The following is a 17,843-nucleotide window of genomic DNA, read 5'->3' on the forward strand; positions in this document are numbered from 1 at the left end:
AGTCATCCCAGAAGCAGATTTTATTTCACTTCTGTGGCTTTGTTACTGTAGAATATTATTTTCCATCTATAGAAAAATGTACTTTAAATCCAGATTCTCAGTCATGCTAAAGTACATGTTATCGTACATAGATTTATCAATTGTATCAAGCTTAGGTTATTCATAGATATTTTTGGTATGCTTTTTCATGAATGTAGTTGACAAAGTAATCACTGCTGCAAGAATATTTACCTGGTGATGTTCCATCTTTATTGACCAAAAGACAAATTCAGAAGATGGGACACTTTTGTGGCTAAATTTGGCTTTACTTTAAATGAGATTTTTTTTTGTGCAATTTAGTTGTCTTTGTAAAAAAAAAAATCTCACACAGAATATTATGACATCAGGAATTCTTAACCATTTATAAGAACATCTCTCTTTTTCAGTCTGGTAGTAGGCTCTGCTAGTTTGTAGTACATTCTGTTTCACTCTCAGTTCTGTTTAGCTTGCATTTATATAGTGCTGATTGCTGCATTTTGTTTTACACTTCACAGAGTATATAGTGATAAACATTTTTGTAAGAATAAAGAATTTTTACTTTTGTTGCAATTTGTCATACTAGAAAATTTAAAAATTAATTTAGGGCTCTGATTATATACTATTTCCTTATATTTGACTTATATGCATAAAACAATACTGGAAAAATCGAAGTTGCATTTAGTATTTTAAATTGTAATTAGCATTTGTAATATCATCTAATAAAGTATTTGTGACCTAATAAGTTAGAGCACTTTGTCTTTTATTTGTTGGATAAAACTCTTACAGTAACTGTTAGCTTTAATTATCTAATTTTAATAAATGCCTTGAGTATTAGAGGGAAAGTATTATATACAGACTTTTTAAATAAAGTAGTTTAATTTTAATATCAACAGTTTCTGACAGAATATTCCCATATATTTCTTGAAGGAAAGAATGTTTATTATCCATTTGTGTTCTTAAAATGATGCGATGTATATGCTATATTTTCCTAAGTTTCTAGCAGAATAACTCAGCCTCAGAATTCTAATCCTAAAACACTGCTGTGCCAAATTTTTACTTTATGACTGACATTCTTATTTAATGTCATCTTTTTTAATTAAAAGGGGTTTTAAAAATGTTGTTAAAAATCATATATTTTTTATATGCGAAACTGCATTATGGATAGTGTACAGTTTGTGACACTAAGGTCAATTTGTCTTCTAACCTGATAGTGTGAGTTGTCATTTATCTTTGAAACTTTGTTTTATGAACATTCAAACCATGTACTTTGTTGGCAAAATGCTGTTTATGTATGTGATAAATTGTAAATACAAATTCTAACAAAATGGGGAAAAATTATATCTTTGCTTAATATAGTAAGTAAATGAAGAAAAAGGATCTTTTGTCCTAAATATTAACTACAGTTGTACCCATTAAAATCCTTCCTTCAATGTTCTTCATTTCTAGTGTGTAAGCTAAGCATATTTTTTTACTTCCCTGCCAACAGCAATAACAAAAATCATAAAGAATTAAATGGACTATAAATTGTGAAAAATAAGCAAGTCAGACTCTATCAATAACAATACCAACTGTTAAAATAATAAAGTACCTACTGTTCTTAATTATGTACAAGACATTCTTGAGAACAAATGACAAATTCTTTGTCAAAGTTTCAGGGATGGGGAAATGGGTCTGTTTAAATCTAATCTGTGAAAATTAAGTGTATCAACAAAAACTTTTATCTGCTGCATCAGTAAAATTTAACTGAAAATATAAAATGATTTTATAGCTTTAAAATTAATTATGGTGTGTTTGGAACTGAAACTTAACAGTTGAATATTATTTTTAGGGCTCTGGTTAATAGAGTTTTGAGTATTTAAAGAGAAGAGATTTTCTTTAAAATTTTAATAGAGGAAACTTTAATGAAAGCTTCTATGGCAAATTCTCTTCTGATAGAAGCAAACTGATCTTTAGTAGTTTTTTGTTTGTTTGTTTGGGTTTTTCTAACACAGAGTCTTGCTCTGTTGCCTAGGCTAGAATGCAGGGGCCTCATCACAGCTCACTGCAACTTCAAAGTCCTAGGTTCAAGCTCTCCTGCCTCAGTCTCCTGAGTAGCTGGGATTATAAAGCCTGCGGCACCACACCTCTTTTTCTCACTCTTGCTCAGGCTGGTCTCAAACTCCTGAGCTCAAGCAGTCATCTGCCTTGACTTCCCAGAGTGCTAGGACTGCAGCAGGGGCACCCAGCCATATTTTTCTTAATCTAGGTTTTAATACTTGTCTTCCTGGATTAACTATAGGCAGTGTCTTGTCTTGTCTTGTCCTGTCCTGTCCTTTTCCTTTTCCTTTCATTTTCCTTTTCCTTTCCTCTTTCCTCTCCTTTCCTCTTTCCTCTCCCCTCCCCTCCCCTCTCCTCTCCTCTCCCCTCCCCTCTCCTCTCCTCTCCCCTCCCCTCCCCTTTCTTCCTTTTCCTTCCCTTCCTCCCTCCCTCCCCTCCTGTCTTTTTTCTTTTCTTTTCTTCATTCTTTCTCTCTTCTATCTTTTCTTAATTTTTTTTTTTAAATGAGACAGTTTCCCTCTGTTGCCCAGGCGGGAGCTCAGTGGCACCATCGTAGCTCACAGCATCGTCAAACTCCCAGGCTCCAGCAATCCTCCTGTCTCAGCCTTCTGAGTAGCTATAACTACAGGCACACCACCATGCCTGGCTAAATTAGCTTTTGTAAAGACTGGGTCTCATTATGTTACCTAGGCTGGTCTTGGCCTCAAACAACCCTCCCATCTTAGCTTCCCAAAGTGCTGGGAGTACAGGCATGACTTACTGTGCCCAGCTTTTTATGCAATTTTCTTAACCAAGTCATAGCCTTTTAGAATTTTAGTTGTTAGGGACAGAGCTCTAATCACTTTTTCTAAATTACTTAATATTATTGACTACTTATTATGGTTATGTTGTATTATAAGTTGGTCTCTCTTTATCACAGTGTCCTTCTCTTTAGGTATGGCAAGTATTTTAAGAGTTTATGCCTGTAAAACATGTTATGTAAGAGTTTTGGAGCTATTATTTCACATTATTTAAATGGATATCTTCCATCATTCTAAAACTTCAGTTTATACACTTTTGAAAAATAATAGACTTAATTCTGCTTTGTTAAGTCGACTTGAATACATGGTAGATAATTGATATCTAAGGAAAGTTGTATTTAAAAATCTAGGTGTTCTGCAGGCAAATCTTTAGTAAAAAAAATAAATAAATAAAAAAAATAAAAAAATAAAAAAATAAAAATCTAGGTGATTCACTTAATTTTCATTTTAAACAAGATACCAACTTAGTTTCAAGATAGAGAGTTATAATGAAATCCTAACTTCCTAAAAAATGAAAATGAGAGATCTGTGGGCTAGAAGCAGTACTTCATTGCAAATTTTAATTTGATTTTATTATTTAAATTATCTTCTTGAATTACTTCAGCATATGCAAATAGTCATGTGCAGAGAAGTCAACATTTATTAAACATTGGTATAAATATAAAATCATTTAAAATAATTTTTATCACTATCAAAATATCACTAAATGTCAAATCAAAGATGTAGATAAGCCTTGAAAATAAAATTAATTCTAATGCATATATCCTATGTTGGCTAGGCTGTGCTAATATGTGTATATACAAGCTGTTGAGAATTTTCTAATGTTCAACAACCTTGGGGTTACCTTGAGTTAAATAATAGAGAAGGAATATATTATAACTAATAGCTTTAATTTTGGCATTAATAGTGTTACTGAGAGAAGGCAATCAATAGTAGTGATTTTGATTAAAACCTTATAGGGAATAACTTCAGGAACTGTCTAAATGTAGGCTCAGATACTTGATTAGTGTGAGAAATAGAGTATTTTTTAGTCATGTTTAATTTCAGTTTGTTACACAGTTAAACACAAAGAAACCCAATGAGTATGACATCAATTCACTATATTTCTTTATATGGTTAAGACTTAAAGTGAATTTGTCACTTTATTCTTTGGACTTTTTGCTTTTATTGGTATTAGTGTCATGTTCAGAGAATGAAATTTATGAGTTTTTAAAATAACATTTGTTTCTTTTTTTAACCTTTCTTAGTTATGGGTGACTTCAAAGTAGAAAAAGTAATTGTTAAATTTTATTTATTTATTTGAGACAGGGTTTCTGTTGCCTGGTCTAGAGTGCCATGGCATCTTCAAAGTTCACTGCAACCTCAAACTCCTGGGTTCAAGCAATACCTTCTGCCTCAGCCTTCCATGTAGCTGAGACTACAGGCATTTGCCACCACACCTGACTAATTTTTCTGTTTTTTTGTAGAGATGGGGGTCTCGCTGTTGCTCAGGCTGGTCTCAAACCCCTGGTGTCAAGTGATCCTCCCACCTCAGCCTCCCAAAGTGCTAGGCATGAGCCACCATGCCTGGCCTGATTTTTTAAGTACTATAACTTAGGTGTTCTATAGAAGTGACAGGGATATGATTTTTTTTTTTAAGTTTTGAAAACTTGGTCTATGGCCATACCACCCTGCCTGATCTCATCCAAAAACTGCCAAACTTGGTTCAAGTCTAGATTTTGTGTTAATTTTTTAAGGGAAAATGGTTTAGTAAATGCAAGAAGTGTGCAAAGAGAGACTCTAAGTGATCTTTGCCATTTAAGCTAGTAAGCTTAAGAGAAATGATTAGAGTTCATCATTTAAGTTTCTTTTTTAAACTTTTATAAGTTTCTCATCAATTGCTTCAAAGCAAGCACTAGATGGATAAAATTCAAGGACCCAGAGTATAAAAATTTTCCATATATTAAGGTTCATACTTGAGCCTTGAGTCTTGGAAATCATGATAAATTTTGTCCCATGCATTTTTAAATTTTCTGTTCAAACTGGGTCTTCCTGAATAGACAGCCTTTCTAGAATAGTGATTCTCAACCTTGGCAGTACATTTGAATCACCTGTGAAACTCAAAATATTGTGACTGAATGTGAGCTATGAATGTGAGAGTGCAGCCAGGTATATGATGTGTTAAAAGTATCCCAGGTGATTCTGATGTGCTGTCATGTTTGAGAATCTTTGGTCTAGAGGGGTTTTGGTGGTTTCTATTTGTTTTCATTTTCTAACTATTTGAAATGCCATTGGTAAAAGGAACAGTTAGTCTGTAATTGATTTGTTCTGAATATTAAAAGAACTATGAAACATGTCAGTGGAAATTGCCAAAACATTCCTTTGGGGGAGTACATTTTTTTAGTTCAAAACCAAATTGCTTGCTTTTTATCAATAGAACATGGGTTGGACGATCAGCTTGGGAAAATCATTTAACATCTCTGGACCTTCTTTCTTTTCTATAAAATAAGGAAGCAGAACCAGGTAGTGACTTTAATCACATTTCTATACCCTGTCTTCTATAATGGAAGTGTGATTTGTTTTTCTAATTTCAGAATCCTTAGTAATTCTGCTATCTGTGGCAGCAGCATATTGTGTTTTTGCATTATCATGTTATACTCGTATTCAACTTTTTAAGTTTTTAGTTTGAATTGGCTTGCTGATAATATTTGGTATCTCTGGAGTGTGTATCTCAGTGCTTTGGTAGATATTAAATAAACCCTGTAGTTAAATCTCTGATTCCAGCTCTTTTTTTTTTTTTTAATTCTATGGTTAAAATTTTTTGATGTAGTTTAAAATGAGAACTTTGTAATCAAAGTTTTATATAGAGTTTATTGGGAGATGTGAAATTAGAACATATACATAGTTAAATTAGAACATAGATGTGTATGCCATAATGCATTTGTTTAGGAATTTACATATTATCCAATTCAGTCCTCTTAAGGTAGGTATACATGTTATCACAGTTCCCCAGAGAAATTAGCTGACAATATATATGTTGTCACTATTCTCAGTTTTATTGATCTTTGTTAGATCTTGTAGAGATTCTTCACTAATCAAATGATCTTAAGCTTAATAGTCAAAGAACATATGTCTGCCCTCTAATTCCAAAGGTCAGAAATTCATACATAAACAGATAATATGCAGTTTTAATTTCGTATGCTCTTGGAAAGTTGACTATGTAAGATTAGAATAAGAAGCAAAATGCTGAAGAATAAGTTATCATTCATCTATCTATAATCTGTAAGACTTATGAGACATACTATATGTACTAGGTGGTTTTGATTTTTTTAATTAAAATTCTATGATGCCTTTTGCTAATGTTTTCAGATTTTGAGGTATTAATTTCTATAATAATTCTGAGCTTTAGTGTTATATGTCAGAAAAGGTGATGCCCTTGAAATTTTTTTTAACAGAACACCAATGTGGTATATCCTATTTTTATTATACTTAAGAGTTTCTATTGTAGAATAATGTAGTTTAGGTGTATGTTTGGATAATTTAGATATGTAGATGTGCATATGTTATATGATCATATTAATGAAGTCTGTTTTTGTTTTTTGTTCAAAGCTGAAACTATAATTTCTCCCTTAAGTGTGAAAGCTTCTTGGATGTATATCCTTAATCTTTTCTATCTGTCTCCTTCTCTTCCACCTAACCCCCAACACTTAAATAATACTTAGCTGAGTGACAGTAAGATGGTTCATGTCATTTTAAATACTTGAATTCTTTAAATTAAAGCATATCATTGAGTGGCATTTAGCAATTTTAACAACGTCCAGCATCAAACATTTTAGGAGAGGAAAGAACAGTAACACATCCAGTGGAAACTGATGGCATTTCAGGAGGCAGAAGGTAATTATTAAAATTAGAATGTTTTAAGTTTGAATAATATTTGGTGTTGACCAGCCTTGGTGCCCTGAAGCCTGAAGAAAATAACACTCAAGTGGTTCATGAAAGCTGGCTTGGAGAGATGGATCAAGGCTGTAACTACCACTTTGGTTCTTTACCACACTGACGTAGGATTATGATTGGAAAGAATAGCACCAAAATCAATTGTAGGGTAAAGAAAGATAAACCTATTAGCACCCTGACAGAGAGATCTCTTTATATGTACCTCTACTGCCAGTGTCAGGTGCACAAGATTGCTAAAGGTAGAGGAGTTACTATAAAACCTATTTGTTGCTATATCATTGAGACTGCCAAATAGCTTAGAAGTAATAGGATGGGCTCCTTATTACAGTGTTTAGCAAGCATAGAAGACCTGACCACAGAAATCAAATAGCTTCACTTTTAAAAAAATACTGTGTTCTCTCAGATAAATGACATTCCTTTCTCTTGTAGTAAATTCCTAACTATTTCAATTAAGCCTCTTTTGCTATATTTATGGCTATGTGATAAATAATTTTAGTGTAATTGGTGCTACTTGTTTGCAACCTTATTATTTCTATTGTTGTAATTTGTTACTTTTTAAACTGTCACTTACCTCAAAGTCTTTACTATGAAGTAACACGCTTCTTTTTTGCCTAAACATTATCTAAATTGAAATTTGTGAGTGGGTGTTTATTTCATTATGGGAAAAGAAAATATCTTAAAAGCAGGTATCCCTTTAGAAATTTTGGCTAATTCAAAGAAGACAAAAGTCTGTGACTATAAGAATTTCTTGATATGAGAGGTTGGTATTGAAGGCATTCTCTTGAAATCACCACTTTATTCCTAATATGAAAAAGTTATAACTTGGTATTTTTAAGCTAATGTATATTGAAATATTTATTTATATACATTTTCAGAAATGTTCCCTAAATTTACTGGAGTAAAACAGAATGATTCTCCTTCTAAAGGGAATGTAAAGGTAAGTTAATTCTTTATTTGTACCTTTGAATTTAAAAAGTACATATGTTATAAATCACTGGCATAGTAATAGCTTTCTTTAAAATTGGTTTTATTTTATTTACATGAAAAAATTTTTCATTTTTTTAGCTCATAAACTAAATGTTCAAATATTTCTTCCTAAAGAATATTGACTAGAGAAACTATTTGGTTTCATCTTTCTAATAAGATATAACTGTTAATTCTGGAAGCATCAGCTTATCCTTGAGAATCTGAATACAGAGGGATGACCTTGATATCCCCAGTGTGTGCACAGAACTGTGTGTATAGAAAGGGGAAATTTATCCAGAAAAGGTAGTAGGACAATGGTACCTAGGGTTTCTGCAGATAAAGGTTATATTAATAATTGCCACTAATCAATTTTAGCACTTTTTCATTTGGCTAGTAGTTGACATGCTTTGAAAAAGATAGTAGTTTTTTTTTTTTTTTAATTTTTTTTTACTAATTCAGGTTATCATCCTCACATAAAATTTTGTTCCTTTGTACCCATTCCAAATATGGAAATACATTCTGTGCAACTTACCTAGAAAAATAAAGTAAACAAATATGGGAATACAGTAAATTTATTGAACAATATGTTAGGGAAATGCTATGTGCACATATAGTAGTAACATTCATCGGGTGGGGAATGGGTATATTCATACCCTAATGGGTACGATGCATACCATCTGGGGGATGGATATGCTTGAAGCTCTGACTTAGGTGGAGCAAAGGCAATATATATAATCTAAACATTTGTACCCCTGTAATATGCTGAAATAAAAATATTTAAAAAAAATTTTTTTAAATAATAAATAACGCTGTCTTGAAAGGGTTCAAATTGTGAAAAAGGATGTAATCACAGTTAAGAGATTATATGATTAGTACTATAATAATCTATATGAAAATATTTTTTAGAAAATGAAGAAGGAATATATACTGCCTGAAGGAAGGACAGGCTTCACAGAGGAGATAATGCTTAAAATAAACTTATTTGTTTGTTTGTTTGTTTGTTTGACAAGGTCTCTATTGCCCAGGTTAGCATGCATCATGCTAGTGGTATCATCACTCAAATTCTGTGGGCTCAAAAATTCCCCTGCCTCAGCCTCCCAAGTAGCTAGGATTACAGGCAACAGCACACCCAGCTAAATTTTGCACTTTTTGTAGAGATGGCATCTAGCTATGTTGTCCAGGCTGATCTTAATCTCCTGGCCTTAAGCAATCCTCTCACCTCTATCTCTCAAAGTGCTAGGAGATATGAGCCACTGCCTCTGGTCTTAAAATGGGTTTTAAAGAATGGGGAAGAAATAATTAGTATGTTGACATACAGATTAGGAGGTTATTTTGTGTGTGTGTTTTTTTAAGTAATAGCAAGAAGAGAGGCAAAAACAAAAAGCACAGAAGTTATATTTAAAGAAATGTGGTAGCTGAGAGTGTTTTTAAGGGATTAGATGGTTTGAGGTATATTAACAGAGAGGTCAGTGAACACCTAAGTGTTAATATTTAATTTGGTAAGCAGGAGTGAGCTCTCAAAGAGCTCTTATATTCCTTTTGAATAGGAATAAGCTATAAATGGTCTGTCTTGCCAATTGTATTAGTGGAATAAAAAATTTTGTCAAATTATGCAGGAACTTTGGAAGCATTCTCAATATATAGCATGTAGAATGCCACCTTTATGGTCTGTGGCCAAAATTTTTTCAGTTTCACTCACTAAGAAACGAAATGGCCATTTATGATAAAGATAGTATATATTAATCTATAGGTTAATGCATAATGAATGCATATATTTGTGTATTTCAGAAAGTGATTTTATTTGCTAGTTGAAACCTGATCATTTGACTTTAAACTTTGGGCTTGGATCTGCATTATTGTTATAAATAGTCCTATGACATTTATTTATTTAGCATTTATTCAGAATTTGATAGTCTTGTAGATCACCTTCATGTAATTTTAAATTTCCCTCCTTATGTCTGTAATTCATTAAGGAAAAGGGGCAAAAAAGTGAATTGGTCTCTAGATTTGGTGCATATATGTATATCTTATATACCAAATATATATATTTATATATTATATATCAAATATGTATTTATTTTATAAATATATATTTTTCCACATCAGACACGTAAATGTGCTGATGTAACAGGGTTCGAGGGAGGCACATCTCACACATTCACTGTGAAAGCCCAATCATCATGCTTATGAACTATGAAAGTATCTTTAGATTTGATATAAAGTTCAGTTTTTATTTTTAGTGATCCCAGAAAAGCTTTTAAAAATGAGTAGCAATGTTTAATAACATATGTAAATCCATGTGTACTTGTAACCAAGATCATAGGCTTTGACTAACTCTACCTCTGGTTATATGCTATATGACAGCCAAGTTATTTAATCTTTCTAAACCATAGTTTCCTTATTTGTAAGATAGGGATAATTATATCTTATAGGTATGTATGACTTAAATAATGTAGTATTTAAAAGGCAACCTAAACATTTGTACCCCCATAATATGCTGAAATTTTAAAAAAGGTAGTATTAAATTACCTTCTTGCCTCTTGTGTTTCTGTTCTCTTAGTTATACTTCTTGTGTGGTTAAAACTCTGAATGATAACTTTGACTTTGTCTTAGCAGGTGCAATATTCTGCACAAGAAACAATCTCTGCTGAAACTACCCTTATTCATCATACCACACATTCGTGTGTAATACCACCAAATCACCACCAGTCAGCATTTAATTATCAAGAATTAGAACATTTACAGACTATGAAAAACACTTCGCCTTTACAAATTCTGCCTCTCTCAGGTAAGAAATTAACAAGTAAACAACTGCGATTAAGTTGTTCTACCCTCTAAACCTCTATAATACATGAAAATGCTTTAGTCATCTTAAATATTAATTATCTGGGAAATATTGAAAATTATAAGCAGCAAATCTAGGTTAGAAATAATCACTGAAGCATATTGGTGTTTTTTTTTTTTTTTTTTGTATGTTTGTTTGGGGTTTTTTGAGACAGCACTGAAGCATATTGTTAGAAACTATCTTTATACCCATAGGCACTCATTACTTTTGAAAAAAAGAAAATTATGTATATAGTTCACACACAATTTATTTTCTTGTAAATTGTATGCACTGGCATCTCAGCTATAAAAACAAACACAAACAAAAACCTGTCACTGCCAATGTACGTATTCCCAAGTTCTTAGCAAACTTGGGAAATGCTGCTCTAACTTCCATGACATTTGTATGTGTTAGAAAGACAGGATGGAATAAGGAAAAAATACTTAAAGATTCTATAGGTAAAGAAATGAAGTTATATATATCTCAGAAATAGTTTATAGTTAACGTCTCCCAAGACTGGCTAAATTTTAATATTTTTTGGTTCATTTGACTTTATAAATATTTTATCTGTTTGTTTTGTCAGAAGTGAACCTGTCTCAACTTGTTTCTCCAGGGGGAGAGAGGGTGTATATGGCACAAAGGATACTTCTATGATATTGATGAGATCAGCCTCCAGGGTGCCTGAACCTTGGGACAATGTATTTAGGCCTAGATTAGAGGCAGGTGTGGATATTCCTTGTCCATGTCTCCTTCCCTCCAGGCTATTCCCTGGTTTCCATTTGGCCTTCCAAGGACAGAAGTATCTCCCCAAAGGAAGAAATTTCTAAACTGTTTCACTGCAACACAGATTAGGAGGAACAGAGAGAAGTTTTGATCCTCTGTTACTTCCAGCATAAAATCTCTCTATTCTGTGTTTGGGTATTCCATTTTTATCTTTAACTCAAATTGTATCTCTTCATTGTGGGGAAGGGAATGGAGATCAAAAGAAAACCTAAGTCCAATACTGGAGGGCATTCTAGGAAGAGAAGGAACAAACATCCAAATTGTTAAATATTTATATCTATCCTTTTCTAGATATAGATTTTCAAGATACCTATATCTACCATAACTGAAGATATGATAGATATAGGATATAAATTACCTTGCTACATTTGGATGTTTTATTTTGTATACAACAAGAAGCTTCATACAGGAGCATAGCAAAATCAGATTTTATATTAGAAAGAGATTGCTGCTTATTATTTAGAGGATGGATTAAGATAGGGATGTCCTAATATAGTTAGGACCAAGTAAGGAAGCTGAGTGCTATAGTCTAGGAAAGAAATTATTATGACTAAAATTAATTCAGTGAGTATAGAAAGGATGTGGATATATTAGGTATTTTGTGGCAGAATTGATAGACTTTGTTAGAATGAATGACTCACCAGGAGATTATCTAAAATAGTTGGGTTGAAAATAGAAAACACAGCTCATTTGGAACATATTAGAGGTATTATAGAATACATAATTGGAAATATAAAACTAGGAATAGGTTTCTGGAACTAACAGAATATCACAGGAATTGTGATTTAGCAATTATCAGTGTGTAGAAGCTACTTGAAGCCATGAGATGAATAAATACCCGGGAAAACATGCAGAGCAGGAATGGAAAATCTTAGTTACAAAACTCTAGGAGTAAAAGTAGAAGAAATTAATAAGTTAAAAGGAGAGGTAATCAAAGGTTGGAGAAAAAGGGGAAATGTTATAATAGAAGCCCAGGAAGATAGATTTTAGAAGGAAGTCATAGGGGTGAAAAGGAGGGGGAAAAATAATGGAAGGAGAGAGTATTAATTTGGCAAAGTGAAAAGTTTTGCTTTTGCAAAACCTTTTTTTAGTAGCCACTGTGATTGGGGCAGAAGCCAAATTGTAAGTTAGTAAGTAATAGACTCTGAGTGTAGTGAATGTAAATCATTCTTTTAAGAAGTTTGTTGGTAAGGAGGATGGAAAGATAGTTGTGGCTTTAACAAGAAAATAGATTTTTTTTTTTTTTTTTTTTGGTGGAGTGGGAAAGGTTGGTTGTTTGCTTTTTGAGACAGAGTCTCACTGTGTTGCCCAGGCTAGAGTGCCATGGCGTCAGCCTAGCTCACAGCAACCTCAAACTCCTGGGATCAAGCAGTCCTTCTGCCTCAGCCTCCCAAGTAACTGGGATTACAGGCATGCCACCACCATGCCTGGCTAGTTTTTTATATATATATATATATTAGTTGGCCAATTAATTTCTTTCTATTTTTAGTAGAGATGGGGTCTCACTCTTGCTCAAGCTGGTTTCAAACTCCTGACCTTGACCGATCTGCCGGCCTCGGCCTCCCAGAGTGCTAGGATTGCAGGCGTGAGCCACCGCGCCCGGCCTGGAAAGGTTGTTTTGTTTTTCAGTTTTTGAGTCTGAGAGATTCGAACATGTTTGAAGATTGATTAGAAGAAGCCAAAGTAGGGAAAAGTTGCTATTTTCACTAGAGAATGTTTATAGAAGAATCATAGAGATAGCTTTGCCCTTGGAAAGGAATAAAGACAATGAAAAATAATGGTAAGATGTTCTTGAATGCAGTCAAGATGTACTTTTATTCTTATTTTAAGAAAACACCCTCTCTATGAAAAGCAAGGCTTTTCATACCTAAATCTTCATTAAGGACCAGTTTATTATAAATATTTCTTCAGATTCTGTTTATATGATGCTTATGAAAGTAACATAATGTGTACAGAGAAGGTTTGGATGATGGCTAGAGTTGCTATTGCAGTTAGCAAGCTTTTCAGAACCAGGGTGGTTTGCACTTGCCAACTGTAGGTGGCACTATGCCCAAGGGAAATTGCAAATGTTTAATAAGCCAAAAATGCATAAAGTCATTTTCTTTTCTGAAGTTTAATCTCAGTAGAAATAAATTTTTGGTTAAACCTTACCTTAAATTTAAATGATAAAAGTAACATTTTTATGCTGAAGTTTTCTTATTGGAGAAATAAACAAAATGTTAGAGTGCATAAATGATTTAAGAAATTGAATTTTTAAGTGTCGTTGGTTTTCATCACCTATCCCATCATGTCCACATGAAATGGAAGATGTTTAATTTTTTTAACTTGTAAATTGAAGTTTTTAGTCACAAAAGATTACTAACCTTATCCTTAAAACTTATCCTTACTCCATCTCAGAAAAATCACTGAATTATATTGAGGATTTTTTTAAAAAAGAAATATTTATGATGTTACCTCAACATGAATTCACAATGCCAAATAAAAAGGTAAATCAAGGAGTTTGTTATCTCATAGGAGCTATAAAGAACTGGTATATAAAGTAAAAATAATATGCCCTAAAAGAAGCAAAAGTGAAATTTAAGGAGATGAGGAAGGTAGAATGACCTGATCTTTTTTAGCAGATATATATCTTACAGAATAAGTATCATTTGAACTGGATTTCAGAGAAAAAATAAGACTTACCTATGTATATCTAGTATTGAAAGGCATTTGAATGGAGGAAACAACACGAATGTGAAGGTATTTAGGCAACTAATAATTCAATATGTGTAAAGGTTGAGTTGGATAAACAAAACAATTTAGAAAGGTAGACCAGAGTCAGATCATTTAAACTTTGAAATTTAGACCCTTTGGACTTAATGATAACTGTGTAGTCAGTGGGTAGCCAATGAAGGTTTTTTGAGCAAAGGGTATGCTTCAAGGTATTTAATCTGCCAATATTATGTAGGTCAGTTGAGGGAAAAGGGATATTGAGACCGGAATAGGAGGAGACCAATTGGGCCGTTACAATAGTAGAAAAAAAATGAAGTAAAGTGATGGAAAGAAAGAAAGGAGGAAAGTTGAAAAATTACAAGAGTGGAATGAACAGATCTGCAAATTAGGAACACATTAGTAACAGGGATATAAACTTTGGTGGTTCTAAGGTTACTGGCTGGATACTGGTCCAGGCTGACCAACCTGGAACACAGATGAAGAATAGGTTTTTTGAGGAAAGATGAGTTTTATAGTGTTTAGAGGTATGAGAGGATCATTCACAGAGAAATGTTTTTCAGAGAGTTGGACTGTTGACACACTTCCTAGGCTTCTATGACACTATTCTCTTCACCAGCCCATCTCTCTGAATGTTCTTTATAGGTATCTCTTTATCTACCTGCCTTTAGATGTTGATAATATTCTGAATTACATCCTTAAGCTTCTTTTCTCTTTATTCTACTCCAGAGCTTCTTAACCATGTTCCAAAGCACAGGCTTATTGAGCTAGCAGTCCCATTTACCCAGGTGTGCCCATACGTTGATCATTTTCTACTTACCATGACATGTAAAAGGTTGGAAAGTGGTGCTCCATACATTCTTCCTGGTCAGTTTTGGCATCTGTGACTTCTAGTCTCATTTTTACAACTCAAGCATATGTAGACCCCAGGCAAATTTATACAACTCTACTGAATGTCTTTATTTAAATGTCACATAGACATTCTAAATGCAGCATGTAAAAACTGAATTCCCCCTTTCTGTCCCCCAGATTCTAATCTTTCCCCCTTAATTCTTGATAATGGTACTATCACCACTTACCAACTTAGAGTTAACAAATTGAGAGTCATTTTAGAATTTAATTCACTTACCATATATGCTTTTTCTAGTTCCGAAACAATGTCTGACTCCAAGGAGAGAAGGGAAGATAGTTCGGTATATATAGCTTTTCTCACCATTTTTCCACTCCATATTGAACTGGGAAACCACAGGTACATTGGGCTGTGTAGGGACATACAGATTTAAAACATGTGCTTTCATTCATGTGTCCTTTGACAGTGTTTTGTCTCACCCTCATGCTGACTCCTTTCCCTTGATGTTCCTTGCTCTCTTCTTGCTGCAACTTCAAAGAGTGTGATTTAGCCAAGAAATCAGTCAAGGGGCAGATGAGTGGTAGAAGCTTAAATGAAAGTTCCTACAATATGTGTCCAGGATTATTTGAGCTTGAGTCAGTTAACAAAAACAGCGATTTAGTTTTTACTTAGGAGAAAAAGAGAAAAAAAGAAAAAGAAAAAAATTTAGTTTTGATTTGTCCCCTCTGTCCTTTAGATACTAGTTAGGACCTATAGACAGGGACTAGAGAAAATTGAAACAGAAATTATCAATTAAGTTTCCTTCCTTCCTTTTTTTCTTTCTTTTCTTTCTTTCATAGGGTCTCACTCTGTTGCCCAGGCTGCAGTACAGTGGCATGAATATAGCTCACTGCAGCCTCAAACTCCTGGGCTCAGGTGATCCTCCTGCCTCAGTCTCCCAAGTAGCTGGGGCTATAGGCGTGCACCATTATGCTCAGTTAATTTTTTTAAATTTTTTGTAGAGATGGGTTCTCGCTATGTTGCCCGGTCTGGTCTTAAACTCCTGAACTCTAGTAATCCTTCTGCCTCAGCCTCCCAAAGTTTTGAGATTACAGAGATGAACTACTGCTCCCGAATTGACTTAAATAATAAGGAATTTTGTTGGCCTGCATAACCAGTAGTACAAAAATAGGTCAGTCTTTTAGGCATGGCTTTATCAAAGTTCAAACTCTATTTCTGTAGTTAATCTTCACCCATAATAGTAAATGAAATATTTGTATAAAAGCCCAAGAATTAATGAGTTTGCATAGTTTGTTCTCTTCACCTCAGAGAGTCAAACTTTTTGTACTTTTTAACCCCGTTTCCTTGCTAGCTATTATGGCCGTCTAGTATCTCAGTTCTTCTGTTCTCTGTGTAATTGGCCATCCAGGCAGCGTCTTTCCCTGGAAGCCTTACATTGGCTTAGGAGGTCTGTTCTTCCTCAGTGAGTTATTGTTGGGGAGATGGAATTACCGTTGACTTTTCCTAAATAACACCCACCTCTGGAGCTGAGGTTAGCCTATAAACTGGAGAGTGCTATAGTGTGGGGACAGATAAAATAGATTTTAGTGTGCGAGTCACGATATATGCTATATTTAATGCTGACTAAAACAAACAAAAAATAACAAAAAGAAAAAAAAACAAAGGAGGTAAATGTCAAGTAAGAAATGTTTGTTTTATAGCCCATAAGTAAGAATACTCCAAAGTTAAGACGTATCAAAAAAATCAGTCACTTTGTTTTCATAGTGTCTGACCTGGAAGGAAAAAAAATCAAATTCTTAGTTAGATGAAATATTTTAATTATACTGTTCTAAAAATGTATGCTTCTAGGTGATTCTAAACAGCTGTTGAATGGCCTAACTGTGATGCATCCATCTGGTGACAATGACACAATGGCTATAGAATCTGAATGTCAAGTTCCTGCACAGAAGGTAAAAGTAATGTTATTTTTTTCTCATAAATCTTGAAGGGAATTTAAAATTGGGTCTAGAAGTAGTATTTTAAGCCCTAACTTGAATAAGATTTTGGATCTCTAAGCCTAAGTTTTACTTATGTAATTTAAAAAATTACCTGTGAGGAACACCCTACCTCTACCCACTACACTACCATTGCTCTTCATGCTTGTGTTTAATTGCAAATTCTGTAATGTTGGTATTTGCCAGCTATCCAAATTGTAAAGCATGTCACAGAACTATCTTTTAGAATCTATTCTAGAGATATCTAGGAAATCTGGGGGATTTCCTAATGGAGCCTTATGTGTACTTTATCTTCAAACTACATATTGATAACATTCTTTAAACAAATATTCTAGATGTTTGGGCTACATTAGATACATCAGGTACTTTTCTAGATGTTCTCAGAAACTGACTATGAACAGGATACTTATACACTGCCCCCCCCCCCCTTTCTTTTTACCTCACAAGTATTTCATAGGACAAATCTTAGCCTTAGTGTTTAAGATTATTGTTTGGGGACATTTAGGCAATCTAACATTTCACCACAGGAACATACTGCTTGACCGCTGTGCTTTCTTAGTATCTTTGATTTTTTTTTTTACATAATGCTCTGCTAACAATTATTATCATAAGACCAGCTATGTTTGATGTTGGTGTTTTATTATTGATAGGTATGCATAAGAATTATTTTTAAAGTGCCTTTTCTAAAAAAACCAAAAAAACACGATGGAGGCAGGGCAAGTTCCAACTGGTTAGAACCAAGATGGTGGAGAAATAGAGGGTGTCACCCTGATTTTAGGAAAACATCACCCCTTCCATGAATATTTCTCCTCTTGTTTAGCCTGTAATTAAGCCATTGCTTAAATAGAAAGGCAACAGAAACCAGGGGGCCAGTTCTCTTGTGCAGGGAGAACTAGCCTCTGCTCTATGTGTGAAGTAGACTTTCTACT

The 17,843-nt window shown here is 33.6% G+C and overlaps 1 protein-coding gene and 1 non-coding gene across 7 annotated transcripts in view; one reads left to right on the forward strand and one right to left on the reverse strand.

Moving 5' to 3' along the window:
- The window catches only part of BRDT (bromodomain testis associated), a 50,990-nt gene that overhangs the window by 21,923 nt on the left and 11,224 nt on the right, over nt 1–17,843 (forward strand). For 5 of the 6 annotated variants that reach the window (XM_075999812.1, XM_075999818.1, XM_075999814.1 and 2 more), the window contains exons 14-16: nt 7,664–7,725; nt 10,368–10,542; nt 16,769–16,869. In XM_075999812.1, coding sequence (XP_075855927.1) covers nt 7,664–7,725; nt 10,368–10,542; nt 16,769–16,869 — 338 coding nt within the window. The remainder of the gene's footprint in view (nt 1–7,663; nt 7,726–10,367; nt 10,543–16,768; nt 16,870–17,843) is intronic. The other variant, XM_012790896.3, reaches the window with a different exon arrangement.
- On the reverse strand, nt 9,855–9,957 carry LOC142869905 (small nucleolar RNA U13). Its single transcript, XR_012918451.1, has one exon. It is a non-coding gene; the product is annotated as a small nucleolar RNA U13 (small nucleolar RNA).

Source organism: Microcebus murinus, chromosome 2, assembly GCF_040939455.1.
Source record: "Microcebus murinus isolate Inina chromosome 2, M.murinus_Inina_mat1.0, whole genome shotgun sequence".
In the NCBI taxonomy this organism is placed as follows: Eukaryota; Metazoa; Chordata; class Mammalia; order Primates; family Cheirogaleidae; genus Microcebus; species Microcebus murinus.